At 36.2% G+C, this 21,473-nt stretch overlaps 7 protein-coding genes and 1 non-coding gene across 23 annotated transcripts; 4 read left to right on the top strand and 4 right to left on the bottom strand.

Moving 5' to 3' along the window:
- The first annotated feature begins 538 nt into the window (after positions 1 to 538).
- IBR10 (indole-3-butyric acid response 10) lies at positions 539 to 1,954 on the top strand. Its single transcript, NM_117522.3, has one exon. It carries the CDS (start codon positions 764 to 766, stop codon positions 1,484 to 1,486), a length of 723 nt encoding a protein of 240 aa, NP_193179.1. The 5' UTR covers positions 539 to 763; the 3' UTR covers positions 1,487 to 1,954.
- Positions 1,955 to 2,399: 445 nt separating this feature from the next.
- On the top strand, positions 2,400 to 4,545 carry AT4G14420 (HR-like lesion-inducing protein-like protein). The gene is made up of 5 exons (NM_117521.4): positions 2,400 to 2,725; positions 3,541 to 3,655; positions 3,753 to 3,842; positions 3,930 to 4,028; positions 4,121 to 4,545. Exons 1-5 carry the CDS (start codon positions 2,658 to 2,660, stop codon positions 4,223 to 4,225), a joined length of 477 nt encoding a protein of 158 aa, NP_193178.1. The 5' UTR covers positions 2,400 to 2,657; the 3' UTR covers positions 4,226 to 4,545.
- A 52-nt stretch (positions 4,546 to 4,597) lies between these two features.
- AT4G14415 lies at positions 4,598 to 4,671 on the top strand. The gene has a single exon. It is a non-coding gene; the product is annotated as a tRNA-Thr (tRNA).
- A 57-nt stretch (positions 4,672 to 4,728) lies between these two features.
- On the bottom strand, positions 4,729 to 6,999 carry bHLH104 (basic helix-loop-helix (bHLH) DNA-binding superfamily protein; the record flags this gene model as incomplete). 3 transcript variants are annotated; one of them, NM_117520.4, is made up of 5 exons in its annotated part: positions 6,264 to 6,999; positions 5,632 to 5,940; positions 5,467 to 5,547; positions 5,223 to 5,385; positions 4,729 to 5,135 (listed from the first exon to the last, which is right to left on the bottom strand). In NM_117520.4, the coding sequence occupies exons 1-5, from the start codon at positions 6,317 to 6,319 to the stop codon at positions 4,893 to 4,895; spliced, it is 852 nt and encodes a 283-aa protein (NP_567431.1). In that variant the 5' UTR covers positions 6,320 to 6,999. The 3 variants fall into 3 exon arrangements, with proteins under 3 accessions (NP_567431.1, NP_849383.1, NP_001328258.1); NM_179052.2 differs by having other exon boundaries at positions 5,632 to 6,097; positions 6,264 to 6,618; NM_001340935.1 differs by having other exon boundaries at positions 4,893 to 5,135; positions 5,632 to 6,618.
- Positions 7,000 to 7,200: 201 nt separating this feature from the next.
- On the bottom strand, positions 7,201 to 12,231 carry ACD6 (ankyrin repeat family protein). 3 transcript variants are annotated; one of them, NM_117519.4, is made up of 5 exons: positions 11,859 to 12,231; positions 11,653 to 11,735; positions 9,434 to 10,183; positions 8,773 to 9,305; positions 7,201 to 8,689 (listed from the first exon to the last, which is right to left on the bottom strand). In NM_117519.4, exons 2-5 carry the CDS (start codon positions 11,726 to 11,728, stop codon positions 8,036 to 8,038), a joined length of 2,013 nt encoding a protein of 670 aa, NP_567430.1. In that variant the 5' UTR covers positions 11,729 to 11,735; positions 11,859 to 12,231; the 3' UTR covers positions 7,201 to 8,035. The 3 variants fall into 3 exon arrangements, with proteins under 3 accessions (NP_567430.1, NP_849382.1, NP_849381.1); NM_179051.1 differs by having other exon boundaries at positions 7,794 to 8,689; positions 9,434 to 10,170; positions 11,859 to 11,944; NM_179050.2 differs by lacking the exon at positions 11,653 to 11,735 and having other exon boundaries at positions 7,794 to 8,689; positions 11,859 to 11,950.
- A 1,961-nt stretch (positions 12,232 to 14,192) lies between these two features.
- On the bottom strand, positions 14,193 to 16,786 carry AT4G14390 (Ankyrin repeat family protein; the record flags this gene model as incomplete). Of its 4 annotated transcripts, NM_001340933.1 has the most annotated exons (5): positions 14,251 to 14,673; positions 14,774 to 14,954; positions 15,037 to 15,566; positions 15,707 to 16,571; positions 16,677 to 16,773. In NM_001340933.1, 4 exons carry the CDS (start codon positions 16,557 to 16,559, stop codon positions 14,657 to 14,659), a joined length of 1,581 nt encoding a protein of 526 aa, NP_001329543.1. The 4 variants fall into 4 exon arrangements, with proteins under 4 accessions (NP_001329542.1, NP_001329543.1, NP_001329544.1 ...); NM_001340932.1 differs by having other exon boundaries at positions 14,193 to 14,954; positions 16,677 to 16,786; NM_001340934.1 differs by having other exon boundaries at positions 14,282 to 14,954; positions 15,707 to 16,540; positions 16,677 to 16,752.
- A 657-nt stretch (positions 16,787 to 17,443) lies between these two features.
- AT4G14385 (histone acetyltransferase subunit NuA4-domain protein) lies at positions 17,444 to 19,651 on the top strand. Of its 9 annotated transcripts, none has more exons than NM_117517.4 (6): positions 17,444 to 17,878; positions 17,984 to 18,084; positions 18,248 to 18,317; positions 18,852 to 18,879; positions 18,966 to 19,017; positions 19,117 to 19,584. In NM_117517.4, the coding sequence occupies exons 1-6, from the start codon at positions 17,774 to 17,776 to the stop codon at positions 19,250 to 19,252; spliced, it is 492 nt and encodes a 163-aa protein (NP_567429.1). In that variant the 5' UTR covers positions 17,444 to 17,773; the 3' UTR covers positions 19,253 to 19,584. The 9 variants fall into 9 exon arrangements, with proteins under 9 accessions (NP_567429.1, NP_974546.1, NP_001328480.1 ...); NM_202817.2 differs by having other exon boundaries at positions 18,966 to 19,048; NM_001340931.1 differs by having other exon boundaries at positions 18,852 to 19,017.
- On the bottom strand, positions 19,624 to 20,818 carry AT4G14380 (cotton fiber protein). The gene has a single exon (NM_117516.4). It carries the CDS (start codon positions 20,579 to 20,581, stop codon positions 19,979 to 19,981), a length of 603 nt encoding a protein of 200 aa, NP_193174.1. The 5' UTR covers positions 20,582 to 20,818; the 3' UTR covers positions 19,624 to 19,978.
- Positions 20,819 to 21,473: the final 655 nt, after the last annotated feature.

Raw genomic sequence — 21,473 nt, 5'->3', positions numbered from 1 at the left:
TTGTTACACTTGAGCTATGCTTTTTCTTCTTCTGTCGTTAATTCCAACGAGATGTGAGTGGACATCCAAGGCGGACGAGGAAACGACTATGAAGATCAGATAGTGTGACGGTACAATTCTATTTAGATCGAAAGTAGTATATTCGGTAGCATTTCGGTATGTTTTTACCGAGACTTACTGAGTCATCCGATAATAAAATATATAAAAAAACGATTATAAAGATAAATTGTATTAAAAAAAACATGTGTAACTAAAATTATAGATTTCTTTAAAGAAAAAAGGAAAGAAGAAGAATCCTATGAGAAAGGAAAAGATGGTTTATATCATTTCTCATTGACATTAGTGAGGATAAAACTTTTTAAAGAGATTTTGAATTTTCTCTAGAAATTTGCGAAAACCCTTTTAAAAAAACTAGATGCTCTTTTTGTAGAGAAAATATTTATTTTCATAATCTTGATTGAAAAATTAAATTTTTTTTTCAGAAAAATCAAAAACTAAAAACATGTTAGATATTAGTACCATTCAAGGTCTAAATTATATTTGGTATTAAATCCAAATGAAATTATGTTTGACCAAAAAAAGAGATCTCGTACACGCCGGCCCATGGGCCTTTACAACAGATTGAACCAAAATGGAAACATAGACCAATCAGGATAAGGTATATTTCTCTCTATATTTGCACAATTCAACAACAACACGATTTCTCACACATTTCAAGTTTTCATTATCATCCAGAAATCTTCTTCTTCCTCCGATCACCACCATGTGTACGTTAGAGAAACGCGGCGATCTCTTCCTCCTAACCCTAACCGGAGACGGCGAACACAGATTCCACCCCGACACAATTGCCACCATTCTCTCCCTTCTCGAACAAGCCAAATCTCAATCCACCCGTGGATCCATCCTCATCACCACCGCCAACGGCAAATTCTTCTCCAACGGATTCGATCTTGCATGGGCTCAAACCGCCGGATCCAAAACCGGAGCCGCAAACCGGCTTCACCAAATGGTTGAATCATTCAAACCGGTGGTAGCAGCGCTTCTCGATCTCCCTATGCCGACGATCGCCGCCTTGAACGGCCACGCCGCCGCCGCGGGATTGATTTTGGCTTTGAGCCATGATTACGTGTTCATGAGGAAAGATCGTGGGGTTCTGTATATGAGTGAAGTTGACATCGGGCTTTCGATGCCGGATTATTTCTCGGCGTTGGTTAGGGCTAAGATCGGGACGAGTGCGGCGAGGAGAGAGCTGTTGTTGAGTGGGAAGAAGATTAGAGGAGAAGAAGCGGTGGGTTTGGGGATTGTTGACTCGGCCGCGTATGATAGTGAGGAAGGTGTTGTTGTGGCTAGTGTGCGCCTTGGTGAGAAATTGGCGGCGAAGAAATGGAGCGGTGAGGTTTATGCGTCGATAAGGAAGAGTTTGTATCCGGAGCTTTGTGGGATTCTTGGTTTAGAGACTAGAGTGTTTGCAACACCTAAGCTCTAAGAAAGCGTCTTTCAGAGAGTGAATCTTTGGTTTATTTGAAAAACACATGTTTTGGGAGAAAGAGACAATGTTAAACTCTAGAACTGTGATCACAGAAATAATAAACATGTTCAATGTTGGCTTGTTCAGTGTTGTTGTTGGGCTTGTTCTTAGGCTTGGTTGTTTAAAATATGGAACCGGTTTAATCGGTTTTAGAGCTAATTAGATGAACTAGAGATAACCGGGTTGTAGTAGTTATCGGAGAAGGAGAAACGGTGTTGTGAATTTGTGATTGCTGAAATTACGCCATGTTAAACCGGTATTAAAACACAAACTGTTTTTCGTTCGAAAACGCATCTATCAATCTTGGTCTTTTATGTTCCTAAAAGATAATTTACACACTCCCAGACATGTAATAATTAAACCAGCATTAGCATACAAGACGACAAGAAAAACTCACCAAAAAATGATAATTTTAGTTGTGACCCCTTTTTCACAGTATAAATTCTTTTTAAAACTTTATGCAAAATTGTATTAAATTATATTATATGAAATAAATTTAAGTAAAATTGTTGCTTTTTAAAATTTAACCTCTTTATATTACCATTATCATAAAACAGAATGAATCTAAATAGAAAAATTCCCAAACAAAATCTCAACTATTTAAAAGTTGCCCAGATTCATATACACGATTTCATATATAAATTTTTTCAGTTTTATCCTAAAATAAAACTAATTTTATTTATTTAAAATATCAAATTTATATTGATTTTCTAAATAAATACCAAAGGGTGATAAAATAGTTTGGTATTTGATTTGAGGTTAGTTTTGATTTAAAATGTTAGTAATAATGAGTCGCGTTTTATTGGTTGCCGGCTTAAATACTTGAAATGACTCGGACGAACGTCATTGGCCAGGCAACGTGTAAAGCATCCTACGTGGCGTTTACTTCCCAACGAAGTAGCGAGTACAAAAACCAACATCATTGTACTCGCGCGAGTAGGTCGACGAAATAAAAATCTCACCTTTTTGACCCCAAAAATTTCTAAATATTTCAAAATCAGCCTCTTCGTTTTCTTTCTCCTCCTGTCTGTTGATTTAAAGACCCAAATCTGACGCTTCTCTCTCTCTTTCTGGTATCTGCGTTTGATTCGGAGAAGAAAAAAAAAAAAAAGGCAAAGAGAGAGCTTCAATGGAGTTAGCTTCTTTCCTTGGTAGAGCTCTGTTTGTTTCCGTATTTCTTCTCTCCGCATGGCAAGAGTAAGCAATTTCCTCTTCTTTACTCGGTTTAGATCTGTAAGTAGGATCTGCTTTTTCTTTATATCTGAGAAAATTCAAAATCTGGGGGCTCTTTGTCTCTGTTGTCTTAGAGAAGTGCACAAATTATGAATCATGGATTTAGGTTTTAGCTCGATTATAGCTGAGTGAGTGAGTTCTTGGAGGAGAAAGAGAAATAGAATGTTGGACAGTGAAGGAAAAGTATGGATCTTGCTTGCTTTGCTGGGGTTGAATTTGATAGATAAGATATCTCTGGTTAGATTTTGTTTCTGATTGGTCAATAACTGTCGAACATTGCTATGTTTTCTTCTGTTATTACATCATTCTCTAATTTTAGCACTTTGTTTTTTTTAAGTTCTTTCTTTTATTACTCATTAAGTGGGTTGTCCTGAAGTTGCGAAGTTTCTTGTTGAGTTGGTCTCGTTGGTAGTTGGTAGTTGGTGGTTGGTTATTTAAGCACATGATTCTAAAGTCTTGAAACCAAGAAAATCTTACTAGGTGCTTTGTTATGGTTGTTGTGAATCAATTTGACTCAACCAATGAACTCATATATTGAATGCCTGTATAAGGAGTTTCTCTTCTAATTTCTTGTTTTAAGTTACACAATTCTTCTGACGTTACAAATGTAGTATCTTTATACGTTGATTGAAGAAAACTTTCTTTGTTCCCCTTGACTGTCTGCTTGGTTTAGTTGAAAAGCATTGCTATTTGAGTCTCTACAGAGACAGTTTACCTCACTTTTGTTCTTTCCCTCACTGATTGAAAGTTCCAATATTTTTAATGACTTCATTGTTCAGGTTCAATGATTTTGGTGAAGATGGTGGCCGATCAGCTAAATCTTTGAAACCAAAATTCAATGCCTTTGTAAACCATGTGACAACTCACACTGGCCAGCAATTGCCACCAGTCGATGTATGTGCTTCTTCATGTCCATTCTTTGTCCAAACACAGTAACCAAATCGTTTTTTTTTTTGTTTTCCTGTTTTATTCACTTTGCTTTGGTTTGCAGATGAAGATTCTTGTTGCTGCTGCTATAGCCTTGAAGGGTATTGGGGGACTATTGTTTGTCTTTGGCAGCTCATTGGGAGCTTATCTCTTGGTATGCACCAACTGTTCCTTCGAATATATTGTCGCTTATCAGAATGACGAAAACAACCCTGTTTAACTCTATGAAATCTGGTTTCAGCTTCTGCATCAAGCCGTTGCCACCCCAATTCTGTATGATTTCTACAACTACGATGTTGACAGAAAGGAATTCGGCCAACTATTTTCAAAATTTACACAGGTTAGCTAATGTCATATTGGTTGTTTAATGAAAGTTTAAACAACTGTTGACATAGACCTGAGATCTTTTTCTATTCTGTGTTAACTTTTCAGAGCTTGGCTCTTCTTGGAGGACTGCTCTTCTTCATTGGAATGAAAAACTCAAGGAAACACGGTAGGCAACTCAGGAAAAAGGCTCCAAAGGCAAAAGCAAACTGAAGAAGCCATATCTTTCATCGGTTTTATTCGGTCTGTATTTTATTTTCATTTTGGAATCCAGGATGGGTTTAAAGAGTCTATCTGATGAGGCCATTGAAAGGCAAAATCTCTGCAAATCATTTTGCTTACTTCAAGAAGCTTTTATGACACTTTTTTGTAGAAATATTTATGGATTATTGTTTCTTAGAGACACCACTTCAATGTTATTGTTCCAACTTATTTCACAACGCGACTGATTTATTAACCTACGGAATAGCCATCAGCTCAACCTTTGTAAATTCATTGTCACTTTGGTCCTAATTGGCTAATTTGTTGCTACTCAGTGAATGGTAAAAATAATTATTCATATAGCGAAGAATACAACAGCAAGAAGCTCTCGTAGCTCAGTTGGTTAGAGCACCCGTTTAGTAAGCGGGAGGTCTTGAGTTCAACTCTCAACGAGAGCAACATTTTTGGTCTGAGCTAAAGTTTTTGATAACTGAACTTTTCGAACTCATAGATCAGAGAAGAATCACAAGTTTCTGGAGTTATATTTATTTTATAAGAAAAATACAACCCAAGATCAAGAGTAAAGCTTTTACACTTGCCAAACGGAAGAATCCTAAACCAAGTGATTCAGAAATCTCTATGAGTTCCCTATGGGTACCAAAAAAAAACAATTGAGAGTTTAAGCAGCAGGAGGCCTGAGTTCTTGATCACGAGATGTGTCACGAACGGATTGAGGCATATAATGCCACATTGGCATGTAACCGTAACTTGGATAAACAGCCATTTTGTTGTGGTTAAATGCAGCTGGAATATGAGGTATGAACCCTGAAGATGGAGCCGTCATAGACTTTAACTGTTGTTCTGTCTTCTCTTTATCCGCCTTCAACACCAGCTTTTCCTCCCTCAGCTCGTTCTTCTCCGCCTATAAAGAAACATACAAACTTAGAAATCTGTTCACATCCCATTGAACAAGATTCTTGGTTTAGGTGAAAGTGAATGAACAACCAACCTTGAGACTCTTGATCTCCTCTAAAAGCTTCTGGTTAGTTTCTTCAAGCTTAAGAGCTTCATCTCTAAGTTGATTCAATATACGGATTGCATCATCGAGTATAGCCGGTTTATCAGTCTTAGGAGTCCTCCCAGGCTCCAAAACCGAGCTCAAATCCATAAACCTAACAGAACAACAACAATTTTTTTCCCCTTGAGACAACTCACTTCACAAAACAAAAACATAGACTAAGCTCTAAACATACCTCTCATTTAGCTTCTCCCTCCTCAACCTTTCACGACACGCTTTAGTTCCTCCTCCTCTGCTACACGATCCAGTCCTTGCCCTATCAACAACCATCACAGATTCAATTAAAAACACAACCAACTACCACCAAATCACAAAAAGTTTATATTTTTTCAAAACTCACCGCTTTCTGGAGCAATCGTCATCTAAATGTTCCTGTTCTTCCTTAACAGCTCCACCAGATGAACCAGAATTGATCTCTACTTCTTCTTCCTGCACAACTTCACAATCTTGTTGCCCCACCTGTTCTGGCTCTAGCGACAAAACTCCATTATACGAGGACAAATCCAATTGAGAAGCTCCAATACTAAAGACTTCATCTGGCTCCTGCTGCAAATTCACACCATATGACACAAAATCTGGAAAGGTATCCTCTTGATCAGTCTGCAAATTTACACCAAACTGTGTGTAATCATCAAGTTCTGCTCCATTGCTACAAGAGTCATCATGACCAAAAAGATTCACATCCATCAATAGGAGTAAATATAAACAACAACATCCATAAAGCTACTTCTTCTCCTATTCAATTTAACAGCTTTCAGATACATTAGGGTTCGTCAAATTATCATCAAAAGACACAACCTTTCCCCCTGAAATGCGAAAAAAACAACAACACTTTTCACAGAAATCGAATTGAACATTAAAGATATGATTTTGCAATTGAAAAAAGGGATCAAATTCGATAAAACAACTGAATCGAAAGAGATAGAGAAAACAGAGGAAGGTGAAGGAAGAGAAGAGTGCGAAAGGACGAACCTTTGATCGAAGCAAAACAAATCAGAGACGAAATCATCGTCGAGAGAAGGATACATTTGAGAGTCTCCAAACAAATTTGAGATTTGTGGAAAGCTTCAACGGAGACGCCAATATTGGAAAAGGAACTATAAATTATAGAGATTATATTATTAAAGCGATCCTATTATTTAAAAAATTCCGAGTGACGACAAGGAGATAAGAATGGTGGGAACTATATTCGCCGATTTGATATTAGTGGAAATAAAAAACAGAGTGTTTTTTTTTACTCAAATTCCTATTCGGGAAATGACAAATCGCCTCTAGAAATACACTTTTTAAAGTATTGAAAGATAGACAAACAAAAAAAAGACAGAATCATATTTTCATGCGTAGATATTGGGGAATTTTATTGAATTTGCATTTGTTCTTTTTAAGATAGTAACTTTTTCATCGAGTGGAGTTGAGTAAACCAATCCGATGCAAGAACGTCTAAAGGAAAAGCAAATCGTTGATACGTTTTTGACGAGCAAGAGCATGAGCTTGAGAACTACACAATCTAGGATCAAATTCAAAGAAATGAAAAGGAAACCAACTTTCCAAAACGCAAGAATTGGTATGGTTTTATGAATGGTTCCGCCATGTCAATTCAGGTTTAGAATCCGCGAGTTGGACATAATCTATTTTATTATAGGGTTATACTTTTAGATTTCTAAAAAGTCAGGGTTATCGAGTTAGTATATGGCGGATTACAATCTCAAATGAATTAACTCGCATATCCTGCGAGTTAACCAATAAACAAAATAATATAATTAAAATTATCAATATTTATTTAAAATATAGTAATTTGTGATTTGTTTATTTAATTTGTTAGATATTATTGATTTTTAAAATAATATTATAATCTGTCATAAATTTATTTTACTATGTTTAAAAACTAATTGTAAAAAAAAAATTTACTTCTCAGAATAACTAAACAAGAAAAAAATACACTAATCAACAACAAAATTTACGGTCATAAAATGGATTGGGTTAGTGTTGGTGTGCTCTACGGTGTTGCGCCACTTCGCCAAAACTCACACAATTACATGGTGGGGTTTAGTGAAGCGAAATAAAGAAAAATTTGTATACATAAAAAAGAGAGAGAGAGAAGGAAATCAAAAGTAAATGAGGGAATAACAAGATGAAAGATTAGTGGAGATATGATCAGAGATTCATATCTTGATAGAGCCAGTCTCATCAAAATCGTATAAACATCAACATTGACAAAAAGAAGAGTCTACCTAGTCATGTTGTGGTCAGTGGTTACAGTGAACGAATAAAGAGGGTCCCTAAGTTTTTGCACCTCTTGGAACAATCTAACGTCGTATTGTCGTTGCCAAACGTATCTTCAAATTTTTATACCCCAACAAAAATAATAATTCTTGTGAAGTATCGTCTATATTGCTCTTGAAAACGACTCATGTGGAACGCACGACGAGAATAAAAAACAATTTACCTTTTTTTTTTGTTAAACTCATCTCCTTTGAATGTGGTTCATAAATTCGAGAGATTAGTAAACTGGTATCCACTAAACCGAATAATAAAATATCACTCGATTATTTTAGAGGAAAATCTCTTCGAATGATATACTTTTCACGCTTTATTACAACTACAGATAATTCTGATAGGACTTCGAATGAGTTGTATGATCAAGATGCCGCTTCTCAGAGCTAGAGACCAGCATATCTCGTAGCTTTTTGAAAGAAAAAAAAAAGAGAAGAAAAATATCCTTTGATCTATAAACTTTTGATGATTTATTCGGAACACGCCACACAACCAAAACAAGCTTTGATCAAAATCACAAACAACTCAGATATGTCTATAGTCAGCATAAAAGTCTTGAGAAATATACCAGAACTGGGCGGAAGGTGTGAGCGCTGTAGCATGACGTGAGGGCCAAGGATAAAGATTGCGAAAAGGAAGAATCCACCAGATATAATGCTAATGGTGACTAAAAGCCATTTCACATGGGCAATTGCAGTGATCACGCCAAAAAGGAATGCTACGGGCATGCATAGTAATGAAAAAAGTAGTAAGGGCAAGGCCACATGTAAGGATTTGAGGATGAGTGCTAGATCACCCAACTGCGCCCAAATAAGAGTACATATTGTTGCAACAGAACTTTGCATTGCCAAGATGTCAAAAAGCAGAAAAATGAAGAGAGTTGGGTTAGTGGCCAAAGTTGCCCTGCCCAAGTTTGGTTTTTTGCTATCGCTGATATAACCACCTGGTATTGTAAAGCCTGCAGCAAACGTCACTGTGGCTACAAGAGCCGCTACCACGAGAAGAGCGTTGACGTAATGTCTGTTTTTCTTAGGGTCTAGTGGCACTGACTGTATTGTTAATGACTTAACAGATTCGAAACCACTTGAGTGAATAGCGTATAATAAGAGCGCCAGTGTCCACCTCTGTAATTCCAAAAATATGGAGGTCAAGCTATAAATCATTTATGAGGGATCAAATGTGTTGTATGAAACGGAATCAGAAATACCTCATGAAAGATGTAGTTGGGTTTCACCTCTGACTCGGCAATATCCCTAGCTCTTAAGCCGCTTTTGTTTCGTAATTTCAGTATCTCGTGGTTACGGCTAGCAAGACAAGTAATGGAGTCAAAGTCCCAGTTCATGACGGCAAGGTGCAAAGGTGTATTCCCGTCCACATCTTGCCCAACACCCAGATGTTTCGTATCTTTATCATGCATCAACATATATGCAGTAAGAGAGGCCTCATTTTTTGCCGCCACGTGGAGAATGTTCTGACCAAGTCTGTTAAGAAGGTATTTTGAAGCTGGACAACGTTTTATAAACTCTTTAATAATTTCGTAATGTTCGTTTTTTGCAGCCGAATGAATTGGAAAAGAACCATCTTGGTCGCAGACATAAACACCCTTTGTTGATCGGTTTAAGATGTTGCATAGTCCTTTATAATACCCAATGGATGCTCCGTATGAAAGACAAGTCCTACCATCTTCATCTTGCTCGTCCATAAGACTTGGATATTCATCAAGAATAACATCAAGGACACCTACTCAAACAATTGGGAACAACAATTAGCCATCTTGGGGAGGAGATTCTCGTCCCAAGCTGGTTTTACATAATTTTAACAGATTAAACGTAGCTGTTACTGATTATTAAAGAAAACAAAAAACAAACCTATACTTTTGGCCTTCAAAGCAACATGTGCAAGATGTTTGTTCCCTTGTAATTTCGAATCTAAGTTAAACTTCCTCACTTCACGGTCCACGTTGTCGTCTGTGGTTTTCAAAATTGCTTTCACAAGGTCTTCAAATTTATTTCCAGCGTCTACGGCTTCGTACAAGGAAGATATTCCCTTGTTATTTCCAAGAAAAGGAGCATCCTTGTCCGCGTTCACCAGACAGGTAGCCATCTCCAAATAGCGTCCTTCAATGGCGTAGTACAGAGCAGTATTTCCATCTTCGTCCTTAAGAACATGTGGATTCAGTCCCTCACTCTCTTCAGTACTCAGACTAGCTAAAGCAGATGTTACCGATGCAACAAGAGCCTCAACAACTTTGGTATGACCGCCATGAGTAGCCACATGTAGCGGTGTCTGACGGCTTGAGTTTTGCTCGAATAGAAGGCATGGACATTCAAAGATAATCTCCTTCACTAGTTCCAGATGACCCCATTTAGCAGCAATATGAAGAATTGAATCTCCTGTATTGCTCTTGACACGTTCCATTGGCGTTCCATTGCTTCTCAACTTCTCCAGACATTCTTTTTCCCCATTACTCATTCCACCAAAAATCTCCGGAGTCATCTCGACATCTTCACCAGGGAGAGCGAAAAGATCCGACAATTTAAGGTTAGTACGGAACTTTGGCACAGGTTCGGTGTCGCCCGTAGGTGACGTGGTGCCAACTCCTCCGCTGTGAGAGAAATCTGGTAAAACAATTTGTTACCAGGGTCAAAATAGTTATTTACTAGTATAGTAGTTAGTATCTTATGTAGATATATCGAAAGTTTTACAGCTCTCTTATCGCTAATTTTTATCACTTCTAACTATTTTGTATCACTTACGATTGTTTTCTTTTTGCCAAAATATTTCTACTGTTTTATTTCATCAATCGAATTAACCACTCGTCTTACATTTCATGAGACAAAATTTGTGAGTTCTAACTATGAAATCAATTAACTTATGAAAAATCTAAAATATAAATTTGTAAATATCAGAATATAATAAGTTAATGAAATCATAAATATCTTTATCTAATAGTCAATTCAAAATTAATCTAAATTTTAACTAATCGAGATTTGTCAAGTTGAAGACTCATAAGAGAAAAGAACATAAACACTTGCGCGTTTTGTTAAAAAAAAATTATGTAGATTTTTTACTAAATTATATAAATCTTGGATAGTGACATTTATTAGTTCTTAACTATCTATATTAATATTTTTGAATTACATTTTAGAGAGTAACTTTGTTTTCAGTTAGTATTTACAAAGAATGTCATTACTTATAAGTTATAACCAAACAACTTTACAATTAAAAGATTTTAACATCAATTATAAAATAAAAAAATCATAAAATTTAAAAGAATGATTCTCCTATCATTAAGATTTATTTTTTAATTATTTTGAATCATCATATAAGACATAAAAAGTTTAATTTGTCTGTATTCTTGTGATTCCAATTGTTTAAAACGAACATATATTACTCAATTAATAGAAAATAAATTGAGTTCAACATCCAACATCAGCTAAAATATTTAGACAATCGTTCAGAGCCATAAAAAAAATAAGATAAAAAATGAATTCGAATCTTAATGAACATGAAATTTAACTTAGTAAATATCCAAATTTACAAAGTTTCTATACGGTTTTTTTTATAGTTGAAATGTTTAAGTTTACCTGATATAGTAAATTTTTTAAGTTATAATATTATAATTAATAAATCCAAATTCAATTAAAAAGTTTAAAATATTATAAATATATTTAAACATATAAACAATTTAAAATAATATAGGACAAGTTATATTGTGAGACATGTTATATGGTGAAACAGGTTTGAATCGATATTAATAAAAAGTTAAAATATTATTAACCGGTAATTCATATGGGTTATATTTTTATTAATTATTTTGTTAATAAAAGACATGTTGAATAAGACTAATTTTATTAAATTTTTATAAAACAATATAATTGTTATGTGGTATATTGCTAGTTATATCCTAGTGTTATATCCTAGTTTATAACAAGAATCAAGTAGAATAGTTTTTCCTTATCTTTTTTATGTAGATTGGTTGGTTTTGCATAGGTGTCAATAATAATTTATATAGGGTCACTATACTCGTTAATAAAGCACATGTAATGAATATTCAAAATTTGTGGCCACCCTATGACTCATGTACCTTTCCGTTGATCATGAGAAACTAACATTGACCTTTGTGCCTCAATTCTATCTAGATCTGCTCCAGAACTGTCCATCGCAAACCTAAAATAATCACACAAATGGTTTGAAAAGTGAAAACACAGATTTAAGTTTACTAGTTACTACCACGTCCACAAACAAAAAAGTCAACCATTGCATGCAGAAGGGGCAGAGAAAAAGACTTACCAAGTGGCAGAAGAATTTGAGTAATGCAAGAGCTTTTGCTTAAGGTTCGTCCCTTAGTTTTAAAAGTCGTTAATGTCTCGAGTCATGGTTATCGAGAGGAGTGGTGGTCTCCTATAAATAAGCAAAGGCCGTTCTTATCTTCTGTCTTAAAACTGTCTTGGATGCAATCCACCACACACAGAGTTTTCATATGAAATTGTACATGTCTTGAAAGCCGGCGATTAAAAGATGACCCCAGTTACTAACTCATTAGAAGACTTTGAAGTCGTCTCCTAATATAGTTGGTCTAAATTTGTATTTTTTTTTCCTGGGAGAAAGTGACAAGATGAGTAATGCAAATTCTAAATGTCGTTACTGTCTCGACTCAAGTGAAAGTGGTGGTCTCCTATAAATAAGCCAAAGGTCGTTCTTGTCTTCTGCCTTAAAACCTATCTTTGCCTTAAATGAAAAAAGCAATCCACCACACACAGAGTTTTCATATATATGGAATCTTACCATGTCTTTAAAGCCAGAGATTAAAAGATGACCCGAGTTATACTAACCCATTAGAAGACTCTGAAGTCGTCTCCTTATATAGTTAGTCTAAATTTGTATTTTTCTGGGAGAAAGTGACAACGTGACCCTGTTTGTTATATGAATCACTCCTACCTCTTCATGATCTTTCTCTTTATCTTGCAGTAAGCTTCTGGATTGGGTTTTTATCATTTCTTTCCTAATTACGGTTTCACTGTTGTAGCCCAACTATACCCAGACCAGAGAGCAAGTTGAGGCGGGGTTTAAGCGGATATAGCTAAAACTTATAGATAAATTAGTGATTCATTGATTGTAGGAATACCAGAAATTTTAGTTCATCGCAAGTTTATTAGTTTACTGTTGCTGTATATTCATTCTCTAGCCAAAAAACAATTACGCTTGAAACAACTTTTTTTACATGTACATCATACTTTATATTTTTATTTTATTTTTTTCCTTATAAATTCATTGATATCAAAACAAGATTACAAAGTCAGTATACAGTAATTTTTGGAAACAATTTCTTACATAAACAGATATATACGCCATATAATGAGAAATATACACCAAAAGAAGTAAATTTGACGATGTTTCAAATAAGTCTTACTCGCTATAAGATTTTTAAATCCTATATTTTCTTTCTCTTTATCCGATTTCGCTCTAACGCAAATTGTTTGCGTGGATAGCTTTTCTTGGCTTGATTTCCAAAGTGCACACTGCATGGTTAAACCTATTGATTCTAACATAAGTTCTGAGGCTATGACTATCGGATATTCGGATACCAACACTTCCGTAACCGAGTCTCTCTATGGGGATTTGACTTTGACTTTATGATCTTTGAAATCAACCTTTGAAATTGTTTCCGCTTGTTAACTATGGTTTCCTCCTTCATCCCAAAATGCCCTATCTTCCGCAGTTGTTGCCTGATATATTTTTCCTTGATCGGAAATAGAAAAATACAAACCCATTTCTCCATCCTAAGAAACGGTTTTGGGTTTGCAAATTCAAACAGTTTCTATCAATTTATCAGTTATGGACTCAAAAGTTGTTATGTAGCATTGGTTATTGTAAGTGATTGCTATTTCTATAGAGAATTTGGTAACTTAGCTTCTTAGTTTTTAGCATGTAATTGTTGTGTAGAGTGATTCGTTTACTATGATATGAACCCATTTTACAGTGCTAACTGCTAAGACGTCAAGGACGGTTCAGCATAATGAAATAGTCTTCTCATTGTCCTCCGTCACATCACTAGTTGTATGGTTTATACACATTATCTTATAGGCAAAGATGTGTTTGTTTTGTTTCTTGTGTTGGTTAGCAATCGAATCATGTGTGTGTGTTTTATTTTGTTTGCTAAACGGCTGAAGTAACTTGCCGTTTTTTCGTTTTTAATTACTGTAATAGTATTCATGTTGCGACTAACATATAACTTTATTTGGCTGATTTATTTAGGCAAATTTTCATGTTTGTTTGGTGGCTTACTTGTCACTTCATCAATTAAAAAAATGATGTCGGATGCAACAGTCCATGTCATCATCATCAAAGGAAATACGAAACGTTTTTTTTTTCAACTCGTCTTCTTCACATGAGTTTTTCACATCATCGGAATTTCCAATTCATCACCGTCTTCCTCATTCTTCTTTCATCCTTCTCTCGATACGATTGGGTAAAGAATTTGTATTTAACACCGTCGATAAATGGTGTAGAGTTGTGCAAATAGATACGGAAATAACGCACGACAAGCTTGTGAAGTCGGTGTTCGATGACTACGGATTGAGTGAGTTGAGCTATCAGTTAAAGCTACCAAGATACCGCTTCTCAGAGAGACCATCATATCTAGCTTTTTATTTTTATTTTGAAAGAGAACAAAAATCTCCTTTCATCAATAAACTTTTGATGATTTTTTCATACGAAGAATGCCTTTGAATAGGCTACAAACTCTTAATAACAACCACAAAAAAGAAACTTTATCAAAGACACAAAAAGCCCAATTATGTCTTTATACTGCATAAAAGTCACGAGAAAGTCACCAGCGTACTTGGGAGAAACGTATGACCGTTGTAGCATGACGTGAGGGCCAAGGACAAAGATCGCCCAAGAAAAGAATAAAACAGATATAATGCAAATGATGACTACAAGCCATTTCACATGCCCAACTGCAGTGACCACGCCAAAAAGGAATGCCAAGGGCATGCAGAGTAAAGCAAAAAGCAGTAAGGGCAAAGCCACATGTAAGGATGAGCGAATGAGCACTGGATCACCTAACTGCGCCCAAATAAGAATACCTATTGTTGCAACGGAACTTTGCATGGCCAAGATGTCAAGTACCAGAAAAATGAAGAGAGTTGGATTAGTGGCCAAAGTTGCCCTGCCCAAGTGTGGAGCAGAGCTGTTAAACCCACCTGGTATTGTAAAACCTGCAGCAAACGTCATTGTGGCTACAAGAGCAGCTACCAGGAGAAGAGTGTTGACGTAATCTCTGTTATTTTTAGGGTCTAGTGGCACTGACGGTTTTGTTAATGAGTGTACAGATTCGAAACCCCTTGAGTGAATAGCGTATAATAAGAGCGCCAGTGTCCACCTCTGTAACTCAAAAAATGGGGGTCGAGCTATAAATCATTTATGTGATATCAAATTTTGTTGTATGAAACGAAATTATACATACCTCCTGAAAGATGTAGTGGGGTTTCACCTCTCTCTCGGCAATATCCCTAGCTCTTAAGCCGTTTTTGTTCCGCACTTTCAGTATCTTGCTACTCCTAGCAAGCCAAGTAATGGATTTAAAGTGCCAGTTCATGACGGCAAGATGCAAAGGTGTATTCCCGTCCACATCTTGCCCAACACCCAGATGTTCCGTATCTTTATTAATTATCAACATGTTCGAAATCCAAAATTTCCCATTTTTTGCTGCAATGTGGAGAACGTTCTGACCAAGTTTGTTAAGTAAGTGTTTTGAACCTGGACATCGTTTTATAAACTCTTCAACAATATTTTCATGACCTTTCTCTGCAGCTGTATGAATTGGAAAAGAACCATCTTGGTCGCAGACATAAACACCCTTTGTTGATCGTTCTAAGAGGTTGCATACTCCTTCATAATACCCTATATGTGCTGCGAGTGAAAGACAAGTCCAACCATTTATATCTCGCTCGTCCATAAGACTTGGATATTCATCAAGAATAACATCAAGGACACCTGCTCAAACAATTGGGAACAACAATTAGTATACATACAAATATTTTTACCGCCTTGAGGAGGAAATTCCCGTCTCAAACTGGTTTTACATATTTGAATAGAATAAATGCAGCTGCTACTGGTTAAAGCGAAAAACAAACCTATACTCTGGGTCACCAAAGCAACATGTGCAAGAGATTTCTGCCCTTGTAACTTTGACTCCAAGTTAGACTTCTTCCCTTTAAGGTCCTTGTTGCCTATGATTTTCAAAATTGCTTTCACAAGAGATACATCTCCAGTATTTATTGCCACAAACAAGGAAGATACTCCATACTTATTTCCAAGAAAAGGAGCATCCTGGTTTGCGTTCACCAGACATACAGCCATCTCGAAATAGCGCCCTTCAATCGCGTAGTACAGAGCAGTATTTCCATCTTTGTCCTTGAGAACATATGGGTTCATTCTCTCACTCTCTTCATTACACAGTCTAGCTGAAGAAAATGTTACCAATGCGACAAAAGCCTCAACAATAGTGGTATGACCGCTATGAGCCGCCACATGTAGCGGTGTCTGACCGCTTGAGTTTTGCTCCAAGAGAAGACGCGGGCATTCACAGACAATCTCCTTCACTAGTTCTAGATGACCCCATGTAACAGCAAGATGAAGAATTGAATCTCCTGTATTGCTCTTGATACGTGCCACTGAAATTCCACGGCTTCTCAACTTCTCCAGACATTCTTTGTTCCCATCACTTATTTTACTAAAAACCTCTGGAATCATCCGGACATCTTCACCACGGATAGCGTAAAGATCCGACAATCTAAGGTTAGTAAGGAACTCTGGCACAGATTCGGTGTCTCCTGTAAGTGGCGTGACGCCATCTCCTCCGCTTTGAGAGAAGTCTTGTGAACCGTGTATGTTCATGGGTAAGTATGTTCTGTTCTGTTGATCATGAGACGCATCTGTTGACCTTTGTGCCTCAATTCTATCTAGCTCTGCTTCAGAACTGTCCATCGCAAACCTAAACTAATCACACAAATAGTTTGGAAACACAGATTTAAGTTACTAACTTCCACGACCACAAACAAAAAAGTCAACCATTGCATGAAGAGGGGGCAGAGAAAGACTTACCAAGTGGAAGAAGAAGATCAGTAATGCAAGAGGTTTTGCTAAAGGTTGACGAGATTGAGACAAAAAGTTCGTCCATTTATATTAAAAGTTTTGTCTCGAGCCACGTCGAGTCATGATGATCGGAAGGAGTGGTGGTCAGGTCACCTATATATAAATTAAGGGAAAGTGTTTCTTTAGTCGGAAATAATTAGGAGAAAAATTCAAGACAAAGATTAAAAAATGACCCGAGTTATTAAGTCATTAAGTTATAATTAAAGACTTTGAAGTCGTCGTCTCTTAATAAAGTCTAAATGTCTATTTTGTTGGGAGAAAGTTGCGGCGGGGTTTCAGCGGAGATGCTCCTATTCCTAACATAAAACACCGAGAATATGTGACATAGTGGAAACTTTATAAAGAAGCTAGTGATTTTAGGCTACCAGAAATCTAAGTTCATCACTCGTTTATTATAGTTTGCTGAGTAATTGGTTGGACCTTATGCACGTTCTACTGTAAAATAATTCAACAGCTTCAAATTGAAGTATCGAACCAATCAAGCGTTATACTGGAAACTTATTTTTTTTTCCATGGACATCAAACTTTTTTATATCAATGACTTTTAACAAAGCATTTCTTATTTTACCTATTTTGTTGCACATCACTACATTTTATATTAAACATTAGATTCAATGGGATCGCAAATACCACCATATTTTTCAATATTCTTACAAGAGGTAGAATATTTTTCAATATTCTTTTTCCATGCTTCTCACTTTACTTGTGTTTATTCCATGCAATGCCAACTCTTTGGCTGATTCTTTCTTTAGCAAAGCAGGTAGCCACATTTGGCCGTAGACTATTTGGTCAATTTGCTAGTTGAGTTAATAAAATCTCTGACCCATAAAAAAAAGTTATAAAAAGAAAAGAGAACCGGACCATTTTTATTTTTGTTGACATCAAACCGGACCATTGGTGAAAACCCCCAAATCGAATTCCAGAATCATCGTCTCCATCGTAATCGACTCAAATCAGGCAACGGTTACCTCCGCGTCGAATTTCAGCGACCACCCATTTCTGGGAAGGGAAAAAGCTGCGCAATTTGTGGATTTCTTTCTCAGAAAATGTCGTTAGGGCAAAAGAGTTCGACGGATCCTGGTGCGATGCTCACTTCTCTTCTGAACAAGCGAGAGAAGCTTCGCCAAGAGTTACGAAGCATCGAGAAACAGGTTAGGGCACCAATGGTCCAGAGTCGATTCAATTGTGAAATTCGATTTCATAGAGAAATTATTGTTTGGGGCATACTTCAAATCTTGGGTTCTTTGTAATCTTAGGTTTATGAATTGGAGACAAGCTATCTTCAAGAATCGAGTCATATTGGAAATGCTTTGAAAGGCTTTGAAGGGTTTTTGTCTTCCTCCAAGAGTACTGCTAGGTCTCTCATTCTCCTCTTCTCTTGATTCTGAAAAAACATTGACTTTGGATTCTATTTGCAGCTTCATACACTTTAGAGAATGTGGTAACTTCTCAGTTTTAGTATTTTGTTGTGTGGAACGAGAAATTGAGTTTGATATGAAGTTATGAACCCATTTCTGCAGTGCTAAAAGGTCAAGGAAGTTTCAGCCTGAAGACAGAGTCTTCTCATTGTCCTCAGTTACATCACCAGCTGTATGTTTTAGACAATTTTTATCACCTTCTTTCATATGCAAAGACGTTTTTTGTTTTGTTGTGTTGGTTTGCAATAGAATCAACTGCCGAAAGAACATATGGTTCCCTTTCTAGTAGGTAGTTTGGTTTGAGAATCAGTGTCTTTAGATATGGTTGAATACTACATGGCAAATATCTCTAACAGATTCAAACAAGTGTGAAAGCTGAATCTATGATTGTGAAAGAGCTAGAGTTCTGTGACTATATGTCTTGTCTTGTGACTGTCGTTTGTTAGTTTATTACTCGGCCTTCTTTAGAAAAAAGGTTTGAGAATATAGTTTCTTTAGATATGGTTGATTACTACATGGCTAATATCTCTAGCAGCTTCAAACTTAAGTGAAAGCTGAATCTATGATGTCAAATAGCTAGAGACTGGAGTTCTTTGAAATGCCTGTGTCTTTTCTTGTGACTGTCATTTGTTAGTTTATTACTCTGCCTTCATTAGAGAGAAAGGTTTTTAGACTGGTATGTTGATCTTCCCTGAAATGTATTCAGGCTGAAGAACTTGGTGTTGGAAGAGAAGGTAAGCCCTGCAGCAAACAACTACACTGAATTCACTTTTGCAAATCTTGGATCAGTTTTTACACACTTTATCTCTGTATGATATAGATGGACGAGCTGAATTAGGGCCAGGGCGATCCAAGGGTGGTTTGTCGACACAGTTAGTTTCCCGACCTAGCTTACTTTACCTCGTTCGTACCTGCCCTGTATGTCTCTGATACATGGTTTTGGTTTGTTGACCAATGTGATAAAATTACAGGGGAAAGCCGAAGAAAGGGAGAGGACAATCAATAATAGCAAGAGAGGCAAAGAGAAGCAGACCATCTACAGAACCAGATTATGAAGATGAAGATGATCCTGATATGAATATGTATGGCCATGGTTCACTCATCTAAGGCATTTTCTGTTTTGGTGCCAGAAACAGTAAGAAAACAAATAATTTTGTAACCTTTTTTGTGCATCCTAGAACAAAACTGAATCTATCTAAGTAATCTAGGAATTAATCTGCCAGCTTTATATCATCCATTATTATGAAGTTGCAGTGAGGCTTTTATCAAATATCTTAAGCTATGTCTAGAAAAAGTGAAAAACTATATGATCATATGAGTTTATAGTACCTTTTTAATTACATGATGTGAGAGTGGAATTAGTTGGCATGTATCATCATGATTCATTATTTGTGATGGAAGCTTAAATTAGAATTTGTTCTTCTGGGTCCAACTTAGTCTGTACTTTTCCTTTTCTTGCTTCTTTTTATATTACTTTTCTAATATACCTTTTTTTTTTAATTGCAAATAAAATGATTTTTTTCTTACATTGAAGTGAAATTATCTTTGACAAAAAAAAAGAAGTGAAATTATCTATGAAGAAGAATGTTTATACATTCACAAAAAAAACAAGAATGATTTCTATCCCATGCATACAATTTTTTAGAGTGGTGAGCCATATGTATTCACATTACATAAGAAAAATATAATGTAGAAAAAAAGTTTGTTAACACTTCTGAAAATTCTCGAATTTTGTAACAAAGAAGAAAGAATGAGAAAACCAAGTTCTTTAAAAAATTCAACCAAGAGAAATCAGAAGAAGAACATGGAACACACTCATGAGTGATCGATCAATCAAGCACTTCGTTTTAGCCTTTCTTGGAATTCAAGAAACGACCTCTCTTTCTCCATCTTCATACTTTCTCTAAACTTGTAGATGAACTCGTCGGCTCTCTCGTTAACCTGCAGATGAGGCGATGCAGCCACCACTCTCCTCCAAGCATCTTCCATCGAATCAGCAATCTCCGGCATCCCTTCTTCTTCTTCTTCTTCTTCTTCTTTTTGCTCTTCTATTCGTCTCACAACATTCTCTTTGCTCCCACTTGTCCCCTCACCGCGTGATTGGCTTTGGTATTGATAGATTTGAGAGTATTCATCATCGTATCCATACTGACGACGCTTTGGTTTGGTGAGAGATCGAGAAATGAAGTTGAGAAACTGTCGAGAACTTTGGTTCCGGCTATAGTAGTATTTGTCCGTGTAGCTATTGTTTTGAAGGTACCTTGTTCTAAAAGGAACGATGAGACGGCGAGAAATGAACCGGAAGACACGAGCCGTTGATTCTCTGACCGATGAAGCGATCTCCATGTCTCTGAACTTCGACTTGACCATGTTTGTAAAGTTTTTCCATGCCCTCTTCGCAGGATTTTGCTTCTTCTTTTGCCGCAACGAAGCCATTCAGAGACTTACTTTTTTTTTTTTTTTTGAAAAATAGGTTTGGCCAAATGTGTATTATTGTCAAGAAATGCTTTATATTTTGCTACGAGCCTTTCATTCTTCGATTAAAATATTAAAACGCTATTGCTTTTGGGTAAAAAGTAGGGAACAAAAAGTGGGTTCTCTTAGCTTACTCTGGATGGCAAAAACTCAGATTCTGGCTTAAAAAAGGGCATATTGTTTTTGCACATCTTCAGGTCTTAAAGCGTTTTCATGAGGAAGTTTATTATTTTCATACACTCTGAAAGTAAAGTTATATATCTTAAGAATTTTTCTTTAACTAAATTTCTTCACAATCTCTTTTAAAGATGTATGAATCCGAGTTGTTTTGAAGTTCTGTAAAGATGTAAGTTATGCTCCTTGAAGCTAAGACCATGTGAGATCCGACCAAGGGAAGGCCCATAATTTTATTGGATAAAGACTAATGAACCTAATTATTGGATTGGGACTGTTGAGCTAATAATTATTTATTTAACCAACAACCAATCAATCAATCATACATTTCTCTACACATTCCAGAAAATTATAATTAACCATAGCATTATATTCCTCATACGCACCCACCAATTTGTTTTAAGACATGTCTTGGACATTATCTGCTTCATTCTGTCTTACAATAGTCAGAAATTCAGATATTTCCAGTACAACAAGTAAGTCTCGTCCTTGCATTACAAGATTCCACATAAGCTTGAAAGGCTCTTTCAACGTTGGTTTGAAATGCGAACAATCTTGTGTTTTGCGGTTTATCCGCTATTACATTAGACCGAAACCAAACTGGTACTTCGGAGGACACAATAGCCTCATAAGTTACAAAAAAAAAAACATGTTTTGCGATTGTGTCGGCTTGGTCTGA

This window comes from Arabidopsis thaliana, chromosome 4 (assembly GCF_000001735.4).
Source record: "Arabidopsis thaliana chromosome 4, partial sequence".
Classification (NCBI taxonomy): domain Eukaryota; kingdom Viridiplantae; phylum Streptophyta; class Magnoliopsida; order Brassicales; family Brassicaceae; genus Arabidopsis; species Arabidopsis thaliana.
This window is presented reverse-complemented; position numbering and strand designations above follow the sequence as displayed.